Source organism: Phalangium opilio, unplaced genomic scaffold (genome assembly GCF_054372755.1).
Source record: "Phalangium opilio isolate 3A_F unplaced genomic scaffold, DU_Popi_V2 ptg000041l_1, whole genome shotgun sequence".
Classification (NCBI taxonomy): domain Eukaryota; kingdom Metazoa; phylum Arthropoda; class Arachnida; order Opiliones; family Phalangiidae; genus Phalangium; species Phalangium opilio.
In genome coordinates this window covers 7,291,050-7,306,051 of record NW_028324165.1, presented here as the reverse complement: position 1 = coordinate 7,306,051, position 15,002 = coordinate 7,291,050, and the positions used below count along the sequence as shown (strand labels likewise).

Sequence of the window (15,002 nt, the reverse complement as noted above, 5' to 3'; positions counted from 1 at the left end):
TGATATTAACTATCTGTTGCGACGTCATAACCGAATATTAAGAGAAAATTAATTATCTTGTTCGTCGCAAATAACCACCATCGATAGTACCTTCTATTCCAGTACTATTTTCTCTGTTGCAACTTTAGAGCACATCTTGGTTTTCACGATACGCTAGCGCCATCTTTGTAATCGTTCGAGCACATCTTGGTTTTCACGATACGCTAGCGTCATCTTTGTAATCGTTCTAAATAAAATTCTAACTATATGTCTGACCTTTTCAAATAGTATAATTTAATTAAAAATTGGGTTATAAAATTAATTTAACTAAAATCCTTTCATTAAACAAAATAAATTACTTAAACATTTACAAAATCAATTTGATTAAAAATATAATACAAATACATTGATCGATTTCAGCGTCACGTCACCAGGATGATGTAAAACAAATCGTCTGCTACACAGTTACAGCAACACGACCACGTTACCGGTAACCCTAAATGCAAAGTTTCGACACCAAAATCAATTTTTAATTAGCAAATCTGTATCAAAATCACTCAAAAATCTTAATAAACCATGAAAGTTTTAGCTTTAGTAAGTGGTGGTAAGGACAGTTGTTACAATATGATGGTATGTGTCCGTGAAGGCCATGAAATAGTAGGCTTAGCGAATCTGTATCCTGTTGGTGCTGAAGAACTTGACAGCTACATGTACCAGAGCGTAGGTCACGACGGTATCCAATACTACGCAGAAGCGATGGAACTACCGCTTTTCCGTCGACCAATCAAAGGTAAGGCCGTGAACAAAGGAGAACTGTACCAAGAACCAACCACTGGTGATGAAGTTGAAGATTTATACCACTTAATGAAAGAAATTAAACAAGAATTGAACTATGATGCTGTTAGTGTCGGAGCAATTTTTTCCAGTTACCAAAAGGTCAGAGTTGAAAACGTGTGTGAAAGATTAGGAGTTACTATGCTAGGTTATTTATGGCATCGTAAACAATCAGAACTCTTGAAAGAAATGATTGAAAATGACGTTAATGCTATTATAATCAAAGTGGCAGCGTTAGGATTGGACCCAAAGGTACATTTGGGTCTAACTATTAAAGAAATTTATCCGCATATGCTGAAAATGGAAGAAAAATACGGGTTGAATGTTTGTGGAGAAGGTGGAGAATATGAAACATTTACATTGGATTGTCCGTTGTTTAAAAAAAGGATTGTAGTTGAGGATAAAGAAATGATCTTACATTCCGATGACCCTATTGCCCCTGTTGGATATCTTAAGTTTAATAAGTTAAAAGTGGTTGATAAAGTTTAATTAATAGATCGTTTTTGTAAAGTAATGGCAGCCCCCCACCTTTGACTGTATAAAGTTCTATGGGGAAATAACATGGGCTGCCATTACTCTATTATTTTCTGATATTTATTAAATAGAGGAGAAAGTTTTATAATGCGCTGGCGACATCTATTGAGAAAATGTTGTACTTATATACTTGTTTTTGTTGAATAAATATTTTTAAACTCTCTTGCCCAATTTCTTGAGTATTTCTTTGTCAGAATAGAGTAATTTCTTTCCCATATACCGCAACATCATAACCCTCTATCTCTTACCTTAGTGATATCCCCTCTCCCCTTCCCTTCCGGGGGCAAATAGTATTCTCTAGTACAAAGTTGCCCCTAACGTAGGGGATACACAGTTCACTCCCCCTCTCAACCGAAATTACTCTATAAGTACTGAGAATTGGTAGGGTGATGATCCAGCCATTTTCCAAATACAAACACCATAAAAAGTTAAACACTGAAAGTGACGTCACAAATGCGTTTTTTTCTGCAAAAGAATAAAATTAAATAAAAGTCACTTTTCATTTCCATAAATATGAAGTTTCTTATAGAGCTATTTCAGAAGCCTTAGTGTGACGTCATCCATGCTATTTGCCCGTAGAACCAAAGCGGTACCAAACATGGCCGCCCACTGCCAAAGTTAAACTCTTGACGTTTTACCTAGACACTGACGTCACAACTGAGATGGCTCTATTGTGAAATGGAGGCCTTGCATCAGAGACATTTTATATTTAATAACAAGGTCTTAGGTTACTGTTTGTAATATACAGGGTGTTGCTTAAAGTGTGGTGTTACCGAAGTACAGTGGGTTCTAAGGACCATATTGAGTCGAAACAATTTTTGGTAGAAACTGGAATCCAAAACTTGGAATCAAATTATGCAAATTCTTGGAATTAAACGGTGTATTTTTTACTTTACGTTTTGCAAATTACAGCGAAACTGGAGATATCCCCTCCATATATCATATAACGACGTCATCACCTATATATCTTCAATCAGGAATACATACAGCTAATTGGAATAATTGTAACCCCCATATATATCTCCCATGTTAATTTCTATGCGGGTTTTGTGGGCCGGGCTTGAGAACTTACTATCCGTCACGCCTCGTCTCTCTAACTGTTGTTTTATTGGTTGGTAGCAGAGTGAGGTCAGGCGCGCTCCCAAGGTGCAACAGCGAGATAAATTATTCGCCTTGTAAAATTCATCATGCATAATGATTAACCCAGCTTTTCCCTCAAAATACGCCTAGATACTTTGAGAAAATGGCTTCATGATGATGCTTCTTAAGTTCCTATTAATTTTATGTATTCCTACTTCAATACATTACCTTTTGGTTTGGCCAATAGCACACCTGTTTTAATTCTCCGTAACTCAAAAACATTTCAGATCATATTTTAGGAAAAACATGTTTACTACCTTTTATAGGTAATTATCATTTCTCTAACTAAAGCAATGAAAGTAATGTAAAAATATTTAAACAATCTTGTTTTGATCGTTAGTATCTTGAGTTGATTAGATAGAGTATCCTAAAGAATGTAAATTGATTGGGTATGTTTATCAACAAAGAGATGGCTTCAAACAATACGGACCATCCAAATTTGGTGCAGGACTGGTAACGTTTAAGCCCCATCTACCGTCTTTGGATGTCCACAATGGGTAAATTACCGGGGATCCTACGTATAATTGTAATCTGCTACATTCTCCGGTAAATTACCACAAGTTAAAATAAAAGTTGGTAATTCACCAAGGTGCATTACACAACCACCAAAATGTTATTGGGTTCATTGACCAAAATTTCAAAATGATAATTATTAGGTTATGGTTGGAGTGTTTTACGGATGACCCCGTTAAATTTAATTAAGAAACTGAAAGGCAATGATTTCTAATTTAATTAAGGGGTCATCCCTAAAATACTCTGGAAGTTACATTTTCGACTCAAAAATTTATTTCTCATAGAACAGCATTTTAATTATTTTATTAAATAAATATTTTATTACAAATAGTAAGTAGATTTTACTACACACTAATTATTATCACCTCCTGACCATTTCACCATGACATAGAACCCCCCTTCCCAAAAAAATGCGGGCCTTTAGGACTACAATAATAAGATTAACATACCCATAGTAGCACGTAAAAACGAGCCCGAAAGAACCTAAAACATCTGATTAAACAAGTAATAAAAATAAATTCTAATTAAGTATTTTTGTTTCAACAAAAACCATTGAACATTATTTGATCAGATACTCCTTAATCAAACGCCGCTTTTAACGAGGACCCTTCTAGTAAATATTTTTCATCGCAAAGTGATTGTTGCAAGTACGTCCCTTGGCCAGAAGATCAAGAAAAATACTAATAAACCGTTTCGACGTAAAAACGGTGGTAGGCAACCCTCGGTATTGGGACACACAAGGAAGGGGGTTGATACATTGCCATCCCTCTCTGCGCACTCTCATGGTTTAGAAAGACCACAGCGCAGACGTCGAAAAGAGAGATGGAAGGCGAAGTTTTTACCCCCGAATCTTTCCCTCTTAGTTACATCAAGAAGTGATATTTAATTTACTAGGGAGAAGGTTTAAATTCGCCACATTTCTATCTTTATCTCCAGTCCAAACTTAGGTCCGGACGTAGTTAATCCCCGCCTCTAAATTACAACCAGCATCTCATTGGTTCTTGAAAACTCACGTCAGCGCGACCAACGCGAATGACGAAAATTACAGTCATATTTTCCGACTGAGGAGAGGCTGCGAAATAGCCCGGCCTCCTTTTACGTCCCCCCTTGTACTTTGAAAGGGGGACTGGGACTATGGCCCGCGATTACTTAGGCATCTTAGACCTTCTCCCTAGTAAACTAGATATCACTTCTTGATGAGAGCTAGTTCGAGAGAATCGAGAACGACAAGCGAGAATTATCTACACTCGGTTTTGCAGTCCATCTTCCTATTTAGTCTGAATTACTAAGCCTTTGACAGCGCCTCACCAGGCGTACATCGCTTTACCTCGAATCTATGACCTACCTCAATCACTTCAATCGATGTTTGGCAGTTCATACTAATAACCACTAGTTATTAATTAGTAGTAAGTTAGGGCTAAGATGTGGCTTAAAATTTAATACTAATTTGAAATAAATAATAACCCTTTCATAAGTCGGTGCTTATTTTCAAAGACACGATGTATCCAAAAAGTGATATCTAGTTTATTAGGGAGAAGGTATAAATTCGCCCCCACATTTCCAGCTTTATCTCCAGTCCAAACGTATAGTAGGTCCGGAGTTAATCCCCGCCGCCTCTAAATTACAACCAGCATCTCATTGGTTCTTGAAAACTCACGTCAGCGCGACGCGAATAACGAAAATTACAGTCATAATTTCCGACTGAGGAGAGGCTCAAAATAGCCCGGCCTCCTTTTACGTCCCCCCCCCCTTGTATTTTGAAAGGGGGACTGGGACTTTGGTGCGCGAATACTTAGGCATCTTACACCTTCTCCCTAATAAACTAGATATCGCTTCTTGGTTACATAGAAAATCGAAACTCGTTTCCAGTTTTTCACGTCAATTTAAGTGATCGACTATCACTTTAAAGTAAATTTCTTAATTCCGCAATGATTCTTTCTTGGATCAGAATCCTTGATTTCCCAAACCCGTTACGATATTTTCAAGATAAATTGAGTGGAATTAAGACAGACCTTCAGAAACTCCCTCCAAAAAAATTTTCCACATTTACACTTAAAGTATCGAAAAAATTCGTTACTCAACATATAATAAACTGGAAGAAGATATATACGAAACTAACGAAAGATCCTGAATGTTTCAGCATCAATATAAAGTATATTAACTCAAAGTTATATACTAGCTTTTACCCGCGGCGTCGCTCGCGTGTAATGAGAACTTCCATCAAAATGATATAAAGAATGGGTAGATTTTACTGATGACTAATATTTTAGTAGCACTCTAGGAGCGAAGGCACTCGCCTTTGCCCGTCAGCCCGACGGGACATTTTCTATTACTTTTCACGCGGACATTATTCTATAAAGAAGGGTTTTAAAGTTTCTGGCCGCCATTTAAAAAGATGGAAACAAATCGAACCGAAAAGACCATTCAGCCCGTCTATAGGTTAAAGGAAACCAGTCTACCAAATATTTGGGAAATCGGTTGAAACGCGCGGACTTTGTTGCATAGTGAAGATTTTTTACATTTCTGGGCGCCATTTATTAAGATGGCGGCGGATTGGAAAAATCTTTCTTAGTACGCGCCTACTACTTATGAGTAACGTTCCTCCAAATTTTCAGCCTTCTAGGGCAAGCGGTATGGGCTGAACGTTGATTATCAGTCAGTCTGTCAGTCAGTCAGGACTTTGATTTATATATACAGGATGTTTCTGATAAGTCTGCCCAAAATTAAGGGGATGTTCTTTGGGAAATCGATTTTGAGTCGAAAATGTAACTTCTATCGCCATATTGCCATCGAATTAAGATTGGAGTATTTTACGGATGACCCCTTAAATTTAATTAAGAAACTGATTTGGACAATGCGGTTTTGGCTGCGCGTTTCTGTCAGTCAGAAATTTGACTTACAACCTTTCCTGATCGAATTTAGCTTAGAGTACTAAATTAACTTCATGTTAACACTACTCTAAGTTTCAAGGACGATTAAAATAAATACGCTTCTGAAAACATCGAGCTAATCTTCTTTCTTATAACTACGTCATAAATACCCCGACGTTTCCGATTGGCTCATTCTTAGTTTGATAAGAGTCTAATGACTCGTCGCTATAGGGCGGGAAATTAAGAAGACTTATTTCGAAGCAACGCCGCCGAATACGCGCGCGATTGAAAATTCGTGGTAGCAAAAAAATTACCTTCCTAGAAGTTGCGATGCATCCAAAGTAAAATACAGTATAGAGAGTATATAGCAATAATAACCAACATTTGAGGACATTAAATTAGCAGGTTCATCACCTAACCTCCCCTAAAAAACGGGATACTCTTAGGGAATATACCTTTCTGAATTTTAAAAATATCCTTGTCGAAGTTTCGCAAATTACAGAAATTTATTTTTTTTTAAATTTATTTTATTTGTCGAGGCATCTTTGTCATATTGTACTGAATTGAAGTTGTGTAGATTTGCTGAAGTGGTTTTTGGCAACTGATTGTCAAAGTACACACAAGATGAAATTGAAATTTAGGCTTAACGCGATGTTGTTTGCCTTTGTTTTGATGGTGCTTTATGGATTTGTGTTACAACAAGTTAACAGTAACGAAGCTTCAAGGTGAGTACTTGAATTGATTAAGTTTCAAGTCGTCGTGTTCTTGGGAAACTAGTTTTGGTTGGAATGAATTTGATTTTGCCTTCAACTTGAATATTTTGTCAAGTTGAACAATTAAGTCAAATTTTATGGTTGTTTTTCTCAGGTTTCTTCAATCATTAAAGTTGGTGTGAAATATCAGGGAATTTTAATTTTGACATTTACAAGTCAGGGAATTTTTATAATTGTCATTAAGACATCAGGGATTTTTATAATTGTCATTTAGAAGTCAGGGAATTTTGAAGCTGTCATTTAGGAGTCAGAGTATTTTAAAGTTATCATTATGTAGAAGTTAGGGAATTTTAGAGTTGTCATTTAGAAGTCAGGTAATTTTAAAATTGTCATTTAGAAGTCAGAGAATTTTTAAAATGTAATTTAGAAGTAATGGAATTTTCAAATTTTGTCATTTAGAAGTCAGTAATTTTTATAATTGTCATTTAGACCTCAGGGATTTTTAGAAGTTAATTTAATTTAAAATTGTCATTTAGAAGTCGGGGAATTAAATCAGGGAATTTTTTAATCGTCATTTAGAAGTCCGGATATTTTAAAAATGTAATTTCGAAGTATATATTGTTGTTCAACTATTCATTGTTTTAACATAAAGACTTAATTACATTTATCCTAGAAACGACAAACTATTATCAAGAATTAAAAGATCGAACTATAATCAAGGTATGTTTCACTGCCCCTTTAAATTTTAAGATGTCTAGTCTAATAAATAAACTTGAGTGAAGTCAGCATGCTGTTCAAGAAATTCGGTTCACATCACTATTAATTTTACCATAAGTAACATTACTACTCATAAGTGTGCAACGTAAAAACTCACAGAAAATCATAATAATCTTGCAAATCAGGAAATAATACTCATTTTTCAAATCATTAAAGATCATAATTATTTTCCAAAAATCATAATTATTTTGCAAAATCAGGAAATATTATAATTATTTTGCAAAATCAGAAATTATTATTACTTCTCTCTGAAACCAGGAAAATTATTATCATTTTGCAAAATCAGGAAATATCATGCAAAATAAGGAAAATTATAATTATTTTACAAAATCAGGAAATATTATAATTATTTTGCAAAATCCGGAAATATCATTATTTTGCAAAATCAGGAAATATCATAATTACTTTACAAAATCAGGAAATACCACACTTATTGTAAATGTTACTTATGGTATTATGAAAAGGGCACTACATTAAGCACGTGCTTTTTGTTACACTGGCTAGATTGCACCATTAGGTCAGAAGGGTCATCAAGGGGCAGTATTATTACACCATGGTACCCCGAGCACTACCCCTCCAACTCCCGCTGTGAGTTGGACATAGAAGCTCCAATGGGTCACACAATCTCCCTTACTTTCGAGGATTTTGATTTGGGACCCCAAGAAAATTGTCCATACGATTGGGTCAGCGTTACCGAATACTTCGGACAACGAGGTCAACATTACATAAGCAATTCAAACGAGTATTTTTAATTGGAAGTGTTACAGCAAGAAAGTAAATGAGCCTAATTAATTAGTGTTTTAATTAAATAACACCTAATTTTTATATGTTACTGATTTATATCTTCAAAGGATAATAGAACTATCAGAAAGTAATTAGGTACTGGGAAGGTTATTAAATCCTTAAGTAGTAGCAAGAAGTGATATCTAGTTTATTAGGGAGACGGTATAAATTCGCCACATTTATAATCTAGCTTTATCTCCAGTCCAAAAGACGTAGGTCCGGAGTTAATCCCCGCTGCCTCTAAATTACAACCAGCATCTCATTGGTTCTTGAAAATCACGTCAGCGCGACGCGAATGACGAAAATTACGTATTTTCTGACTGAGGAGAGTCGAAATAGTCAGGCCTCTTTTTTCGTCCCCCTTGTATTTTGAAAGGGGAACTGGGACTTGGCGCTCTAATACTTAGGCATCTTAAACCTTCTCCCTAATAAACTAGATATCACTTCTTGGTAGTAGTAAAATTGTTTCCGACATAGGTGCTATAAGTCTTGATTTCCTTATCTTTATAGCTTTTCAAAGAAAGTGAGGTTATTGGATGAAAATTAGTTTTAATGAATTAGGAGATACCTTACAATTAAAAATACGTGTTTGCAATATTAAATTAAATTGTGTTTAGTGTATTAAATTAACGGTAATTAATGCAATTAGGAGAAAATATGATCATGTTCTGCGGTAGTTCCCATAGCAGACGTACAGTCGAAACAGCTTCCCGAAATATCAAAATTGTTTTTCAATCTGATGGTTACAACAATTATAGAGGATTCTACGCCAAATACAGCTTCGTTCGCACATATGGCAGCACTGCACAGAATGGTTTGCAGTAATAATATGCACTATTATACTCGTAAAGGACAAGTCAAATTTGGTTTTCATGTACAGCTCAACTACCGATGTTATCAAATAGTAACAGCAGCATAAGTTTATAAGTTCCCTAAGTATAACACTACCTATACTTCGTAATGCTAGAGACTTACTGAGAGCTAGTTCGAGAAAGACAAGCGAAAATTGAAGTCCTACACTCGGTTTTGCAGTCAATCTTCCTATTTAATCTGCATTACTAGCCCTTTGACAGCGCCAAAACCAGGCGTCGCTGTAAAGAGAATCTATGACGCGTCATGACAAGCTCTCAGTAACCAGTGACAAACTTTTTGTACATATCTTATGAACTTATGTTAGTTAAAAACTAACAGCATGAATTGGTAATTGGTAATTTTATTTCAAAACACAATAACTATATAATTTGTGAGACTTGTCCTTTTAAGTCAATAGACTTGGGAATGGCAGAGGGTTCAATTCAGTTCAATTTCGTCTTCAAATTACGTACGAAACCCAAAACTGAAAATAATGAAAGCGACCAGCTACTATGTCTTTTGGTATTTTATTACTCCACACGCAAATATTGGCAGCAAAATTAAAACTGAACTGAACCCGTGCCGTTGACAACAAGGGACTAATCACTCTCGGGTTACTTTCGTTGTAATCAGTTTCGCACTGTCAGGATAGTGCTTTCAAACATTGCATACGTAACTTTAGTACATATTACTGCAAGTACACTGAATACACAGAGTGACTGGCCCCTCGATTAGCAATGTTGCAAACGAAACGTACATACTTTAACCAATTTACCAAAACCAATATGTAAATGTAGATCGAAACCAGAACCAAAATCACAACGTGAACAACCAACCAAACCGTCAACAACAACCGAACCAAAACCAACCACACAACAACCGTAATTCGAATCAACCAGTAAGCAACCAAAACAACCGTGGCACACAAACCCAAGGGAGTAATCACCAACCAATAAACAATCAAAACAACCGTGGTACACAAACCCAAGGGGGTAATCACCAACCTCAACAATTACGTCCGAATAATAAGAAACCTGGAAACAATCAACCAATTGCTTCCAATCACAACAATAATAATAAAAACAACAATAAACAACAAAACAAACCAGGCTCCAATAACAAAGTGCAAGTTAATCAAGGGAAACCAGTTTCAGCCGGATATCCACCTAAAAGTAAGAAATTAATCAACATTATGATAGTGATTAATTTTTCTCTTACGTAGATAGTTAATTTTAAGTAAAGTTTAAAGATGTTTATATTGAAAGGGAATTTTTTCAAGGCCTTTTTATTGCGTTACTAGAAAATCAGAAGTAGATTAAGTGGAAGTATAGTAAACACAAAGTAGACTCTTTACAAAAGGGGTCTGACCGCAGTGTTGTCTGCTTGATAAGGGTTAAGACGGAGTATTTGATTAGGCATGTGGACGCAAAGACGTTAGATAGGACTTCAAAGTTACCAGTCCATCAAATTTGGATGGTCCGTGTTGTTTGAAGTTATAGCTTAATTTACGTGTTTGTTGACAAACATACTATATCATTGTTCTGTCTTAAGACAACAAGGTGGTCGAATTAGGACTACTTTTGAAAAGGGTGTATTTCCCGTTTTCCCCTTTCACTTCTTTGATTGGCTAGCAATCTAGCCAATGAGAACGCTGGTCGTAAATTGTGGGATATTGGGTAAATACAAAGTAAAAATAGTAGTGGAATTCATTTTTGAATTCTGATGTTTTAGGCCTATATTAGCAACTGAAAATCGTTTAAAAATCAAGGAAATTGTTTTGATGAGCTAATATAAACGTTTTTGAGCTAATTTCATCATTCTAAAGCTACCGAAACGCTTCATGCTCTCTTTAAAGTGTTACATAAGTTTATAAGATATGTTATATGATAAGTATGACACTACCTATACTTCGCAATGCTAGAGACAGCTTGAGCTAGTTCGAGGGAGAACGACCAGCAAGAATTGAAGTGCTACACTCGGTTAATTTTGCAGTCCATCTTCCTATTTAGTCTGCATTACTAAGCCTTTGACAGCGCCTCACCAGGCGTATGTCGCTTTACCTCGAATCTATGTCCTACGTCACTTCAAAATTACAAGCTCCAGTTTATAACCAGTGACAATCTTATAAGAACATATCTTATGAACTTATGCTGTTATCATACCTTCGAATTAATCTACGTCTGTTAAGATACGAACCGCGTTGTAATTAATTTTAATTGGGGAAACTTTCATTATCATTTCAATAGGGTGTGGGAAGAATGTTGAAGATATGGCCGAAGACAGAAACCAACAAAGCTCCAGAATTGTTGGAGGCAGTAAATCGGAACGTGGAGAACATCCTTGGCAGGTATGACTTGAGTGGTATACACCAGAAATAAATGAGCATTTATTTCTTGGCGGTACACATCAAAAGATTCAATTTTAAAAGTAGACATAGTTGAAAAAGTTCGTTGGAGATTTCAAAGTCTCAACTAAGCATGGTATTCGGTCCAGTACAAAGCTCCAATGAATATTTTTCTTCTATGAGCAAGGTTGCTTAGCAAGGTCATGATTATAACCCTGACAAGGCCCTTTTTTTCCGAAAGTATTAAAAGTTTTTAAACAGGCAAATTTCCTTAAATGGCTAGTAGCATAAAATTGACAATTAAATGAGATTGCGAAGCGATGTCTAGTTTATTAGGGAGTAGGTATAAATTGGCCACATTTCCAGCTTTATCTCCAGTCCAAACGTGTAGTAGGTCCGGAGTTAATCCCCGCCGCCTCTAAATTACAACCAGCATCTCATTGGTCCTTGAAAACTCACGTCAGCGCGACGCGAATGACGAAAATTACAGTCATATTCTCCGCATGAGGAGAGGCGAAATAGCCCGGCCTCCTTTTACCCCCCCCCCCTTGTATTTTGAAAGGGGTACTAAGTTTCAATAAGAGTCGCTGCGTGGCGCTATACAGAACCACACCGTCATATCCCCATTCTAGTCCATTTTTGTTTACGATCTTAGATGGGATGTTGAATGTTCCGATGGGGGCGCCACAGGAGCAGACATTTCCTTTAAACATTACATGACCTTTGACAACTTACTAGCAGATGGCAGCACATGCCCTTTTTAATTCTCATTGCGTAATTTCATCAATTTACTTGATCAACGAAACTTAAATCTTTATCATTCAGGCCATGCTATGGGAACCAGACAACAAGGCCTTCTGCGGCGGGACCGTACTATCAGACATGTGGATCATATCGGCCGCTCATTGCTTTGACCCCAAACTGACCTCCCACATAAAATGGAAGCGTGTTTGGGTCAGATTGGGTAAATTCAACCAACTGAAGAAAGAAGACGACGAATTCAATTCGCAAATCGAGAACATCTACCAACACCCTGATTACAACGGAACCAGTTTCGATAGCGATCTGTCTTTAATCAAACTGAAGAAAGCAGTTCGATTCAGTCCCACTATTCAACCCATTTGTTTGGGACAAGCCCAGTTCATCGAAAGGTTCTTTCAACAAATTGATAACTTGCCGCAAACGAGCGGCAACAACAAGGGACCAATGGGTGTCGTTACTGGATGGGGGAAATTGGCTGAAAAAGGAAACGCCCCCAAAGTGTTGCAAGAAATTAAGATACCCATTGTCAGTAGAAGTTACTGTAAAGGCACTGATACAAAAATAGTACGTATTGACAGATATTTATTCAAACCGTATGACAATCTCTCAGTAACCACTGACAAAATTACGGACCCATACTTATGGAGGTTGTTATAGGGTTATGTTCTTGTATGAGAAATTATTGTAAGAACCAGGATTTTCTCTGTTTGTTAGGTCACAAAGAACATGTTCTGCGCTGGTTATGACCAAGATAGCGTTGGTGACGCTTGCCAAGGAGACAGTGGTGGACCATTCATGATCGAGGATCAAAACACGTGGTATCTAATAGGCGTGGTCTCCTGGGGTATTGGTTGCGGTCGAGCCGGACAATATGGTTTCTACACTAAAGTTAACAATTTTCATCCGTGGATTAATAACATAATACGATCTGAATCTTGATTAAATGTTTTATATTCAGTTCATTCCTTTATTATGAGATTAAAAACCGTACATTTTCTAAGGTTTAAATTAATCCTTATTTATTTTAAAAACGTCATAATGTTTAAAAGCAGTGGTACACTTCTCTCACTTAAAAAATATTGCCTTCTTATGAGATTAAATGTTCAGACGTTCATTGGTAAAAACCGGAGTCACCGAGTTTCTAGAATTTCTAAGACTACCGGTTTCTTTGTATATATTGCTGAACGCAATATAAAACAACGTTCAGACTTATTTAGTGGGAAATGTATTTTGTTTAGTGCGAACGAGGCTTTAAACATTTTAAGTTTTATTTCTACTCCTAGATGGCAGCAGTATATTGGTTTCAAACCAACATCTATACACGCCGCTGGAAATATGGGTAAATTTGAGATAAATTATGCAATTTTTATTTACTAATTAGTGTTAAACAATTTATTAATATCGATTCCAAGAAATAAAAATTATTTGGCAATATTATTTACAAGTTTAAGCAAAGTAAACGAAAGTTATCGCTTAAAGTTTGACCGCGGCATCATCTAAAGAGATTTGAAAATTTTCGGCGCATTTGGCGCATGCGCTATTACGTAAGTTATATCACAGTAGACGGGGAAAAGCGGGGGAAAGCCACGAATCCGGCTGCTGCAGCAAGTAACGAACGTTACGTTACGTTTCGAAGTCGGCGGGTTGTTGTTTAATCGGTTAATTTTGATAAACAATCGTGAATAATGTGAGATAACATATCAAGAAACAGTATACACATCTAAAGAGGAAATCAACTTCGTTTAAGGGTGAGTGAAATCTTATTTTATCTACTTTAAAACTTTCTTCGAATTGTTTGGGATAGTTAAAAAATTCCTTCAAGTGTAGTAAATCTCATTGTATTTTTATTTTTTATCTCAGTCAATTTGTATATTTTGTATATTTTGTACATTATTATTCTATTGTTATATTGCTTATTTCGCTCCTGGAGCTGTAAGGCGTTCCACGCCCTAGCTCGTCAATAAACACGGAACAAAAAAAAAAAAAAAAAGTTGCCAAAAAGTTACGTTAAGCCTTGGTCATAGGGTTATATCATATCGGAAGTTAGAGAAACTTTTGGAGTGTAAACAATGTGGACTTTAGAGGCGTGTGTGAATGGGAAAACGTGACTTCCAGACAAAATATCGTTTATATTTAATTTAAATTAATTTATTAGATTTAATTATGAGTTTTAATATTAATTTCGACCGTTATATATAAATATATATTAAAAAAATAAGGACAGCTGGTTTTTCGAAGCCTTTAAGTCCCATGGGGTTCACTATAGGTAGTAGCTATTGTATTTTTAGTCCAGGTGATATATTAGAATTAGGCCTAACATCTGTACCGATTAAATAATACAAAATTGAGGGCGTTTTTTTTTACAATAATTATTTGCGTCGTAGTTAGGCTTAGCAACAAACATGAAAACTTTCACTTAATACATAATAAAACAAGTTTAGCCAACTATACATGAAAAAAATTATACCAAGACTGGTTTTCGCGCCATACATTAACATCCCCTATAATTTAGGTCTACTGTAGAAGAATTTTACAAAACTATCTCTCTCTAAGTAATGTAGGAATGACATTAAAGTGTAAGTGAGATCTTCTGTGATGTTTTCTTACATTTTATAGACCCCACTTTCCCTGAAGCCAACGGTTATGCAAATTAGGTTTTAGACGTCATAAAAACGGTCTTTATAAAAAAAAAACTTTCATTGCCTTGAGGCTACTAAGGCTTAGGTAATACCAAAAAGTTTTTGATTTTGGTCTACCTCTCTCTCAAATTCCTTTTAGGAAGGGCAAACTAGTTTTATTGCACGGCTTTGGGCAAAAACGTGAGCCTTCATTATCTGTGTAGAAAATCCCTCGCATGTTTGTATCAACGTTATAATTTTTTTTATATAAATTCTTTTTTTT

General features: G+C 35.9%; 3 protein-coding genes across 3 annotated transcripts in view; all 3 read left to right on the top strand.

The window, feature by feature from the left end:
• Window positions 1-455: 455 nt before the first annotated feature.
• LOC149679699 (diphthine--ammonia ligase) lies at window positions 456-1,518 on the top strand. The gene has a single exon (XM_089835472.1). The coding sequence runs from the start codon at window positions 556-558 to the stop codon at window positions 1,300-1,302; it is 747 nt and encodes a 248-aa protein (XP_089691598.1). The 5' UTR covers window positions 456-555; the 3' UTR covers window positions 1,303-1,518.
• Window positions 1,519-6,123: 4,605 nt separating this feature from the next.
• Window positions 6,124-13,109, top strand: LOC149679698 (uncharacterized). The gene is made up of 8 exons (XM_089835515.1): window positions 6,124-6,595; window positions 7,257-7,303; window positions 7,865-8,074; window positions 8,793-8,957; window positions 9,793-10,167; window positions 11,242-11,342; window positions 12,165-12,665; window positions 12,816-13,109. The coding sequence occupies exons 1-8, from the start codon at window positions 6,495-6,497 to the stop codon at window positions 13,038-13,040; spliced, it is 1,725 nt and encodes a 574-aa protein (XP_089691641.1). The 5' UTR covers window positions 6,124-6,494; the 3' UTR covers window positions 13,041-13,109.
• A 565-nt stretch (window positions 13,110-13,674) lies between these two features.
• LOC149679697 (uncharacterized) overlaps window positions 13,675-15,002 on the top strand; it is a 99,226-nt gene continuing 97,898 nt past the window's right edge. The window contains exon 1 of the mRNA XM_089835485.1: window positions 13,675-13,849. The gene's annotated coding sequence lies outside the window, so the exon portion shown is untranslated. The remainder of the gene's footprint in view (window positions 13,850-15,002) is intronic.

What these genes read in the sequence shown, in the direction of transcription:
- LOC149679699 (XM_089835472.1), top strand. Translation starts at nt 556, where the DNA reads ATGAAAGTTTTAGCTTTAGTAAGTGGTGGTAAGGACAGTTGTTACAAT.
- LOC149679698 (XM_089835515.1), top strand. Translation starts at nt 6,495, where the DNA reads ATGAAATTGAAATTTAGGCTTAACGCGATGTTGTTTGCCTTTGTTTTG. An exon ending in AACAGTAACGAAGCTTCAAG is followed by an intron (nt 6,596 to 7,256) that starts GTGAGTACTTGA and finishes CATTTATCCTAG; the next exon opens with AAACGACAAACTATTATCAA. An exon ending in CGAATACTTCGGACAACGAG is followed by an intron (nt 8,075 to 8,792) that starts GTCAACATTACA and finishes TAATGCAATTAG; the next exon opens with GAGAAAATATGATCATGTTC.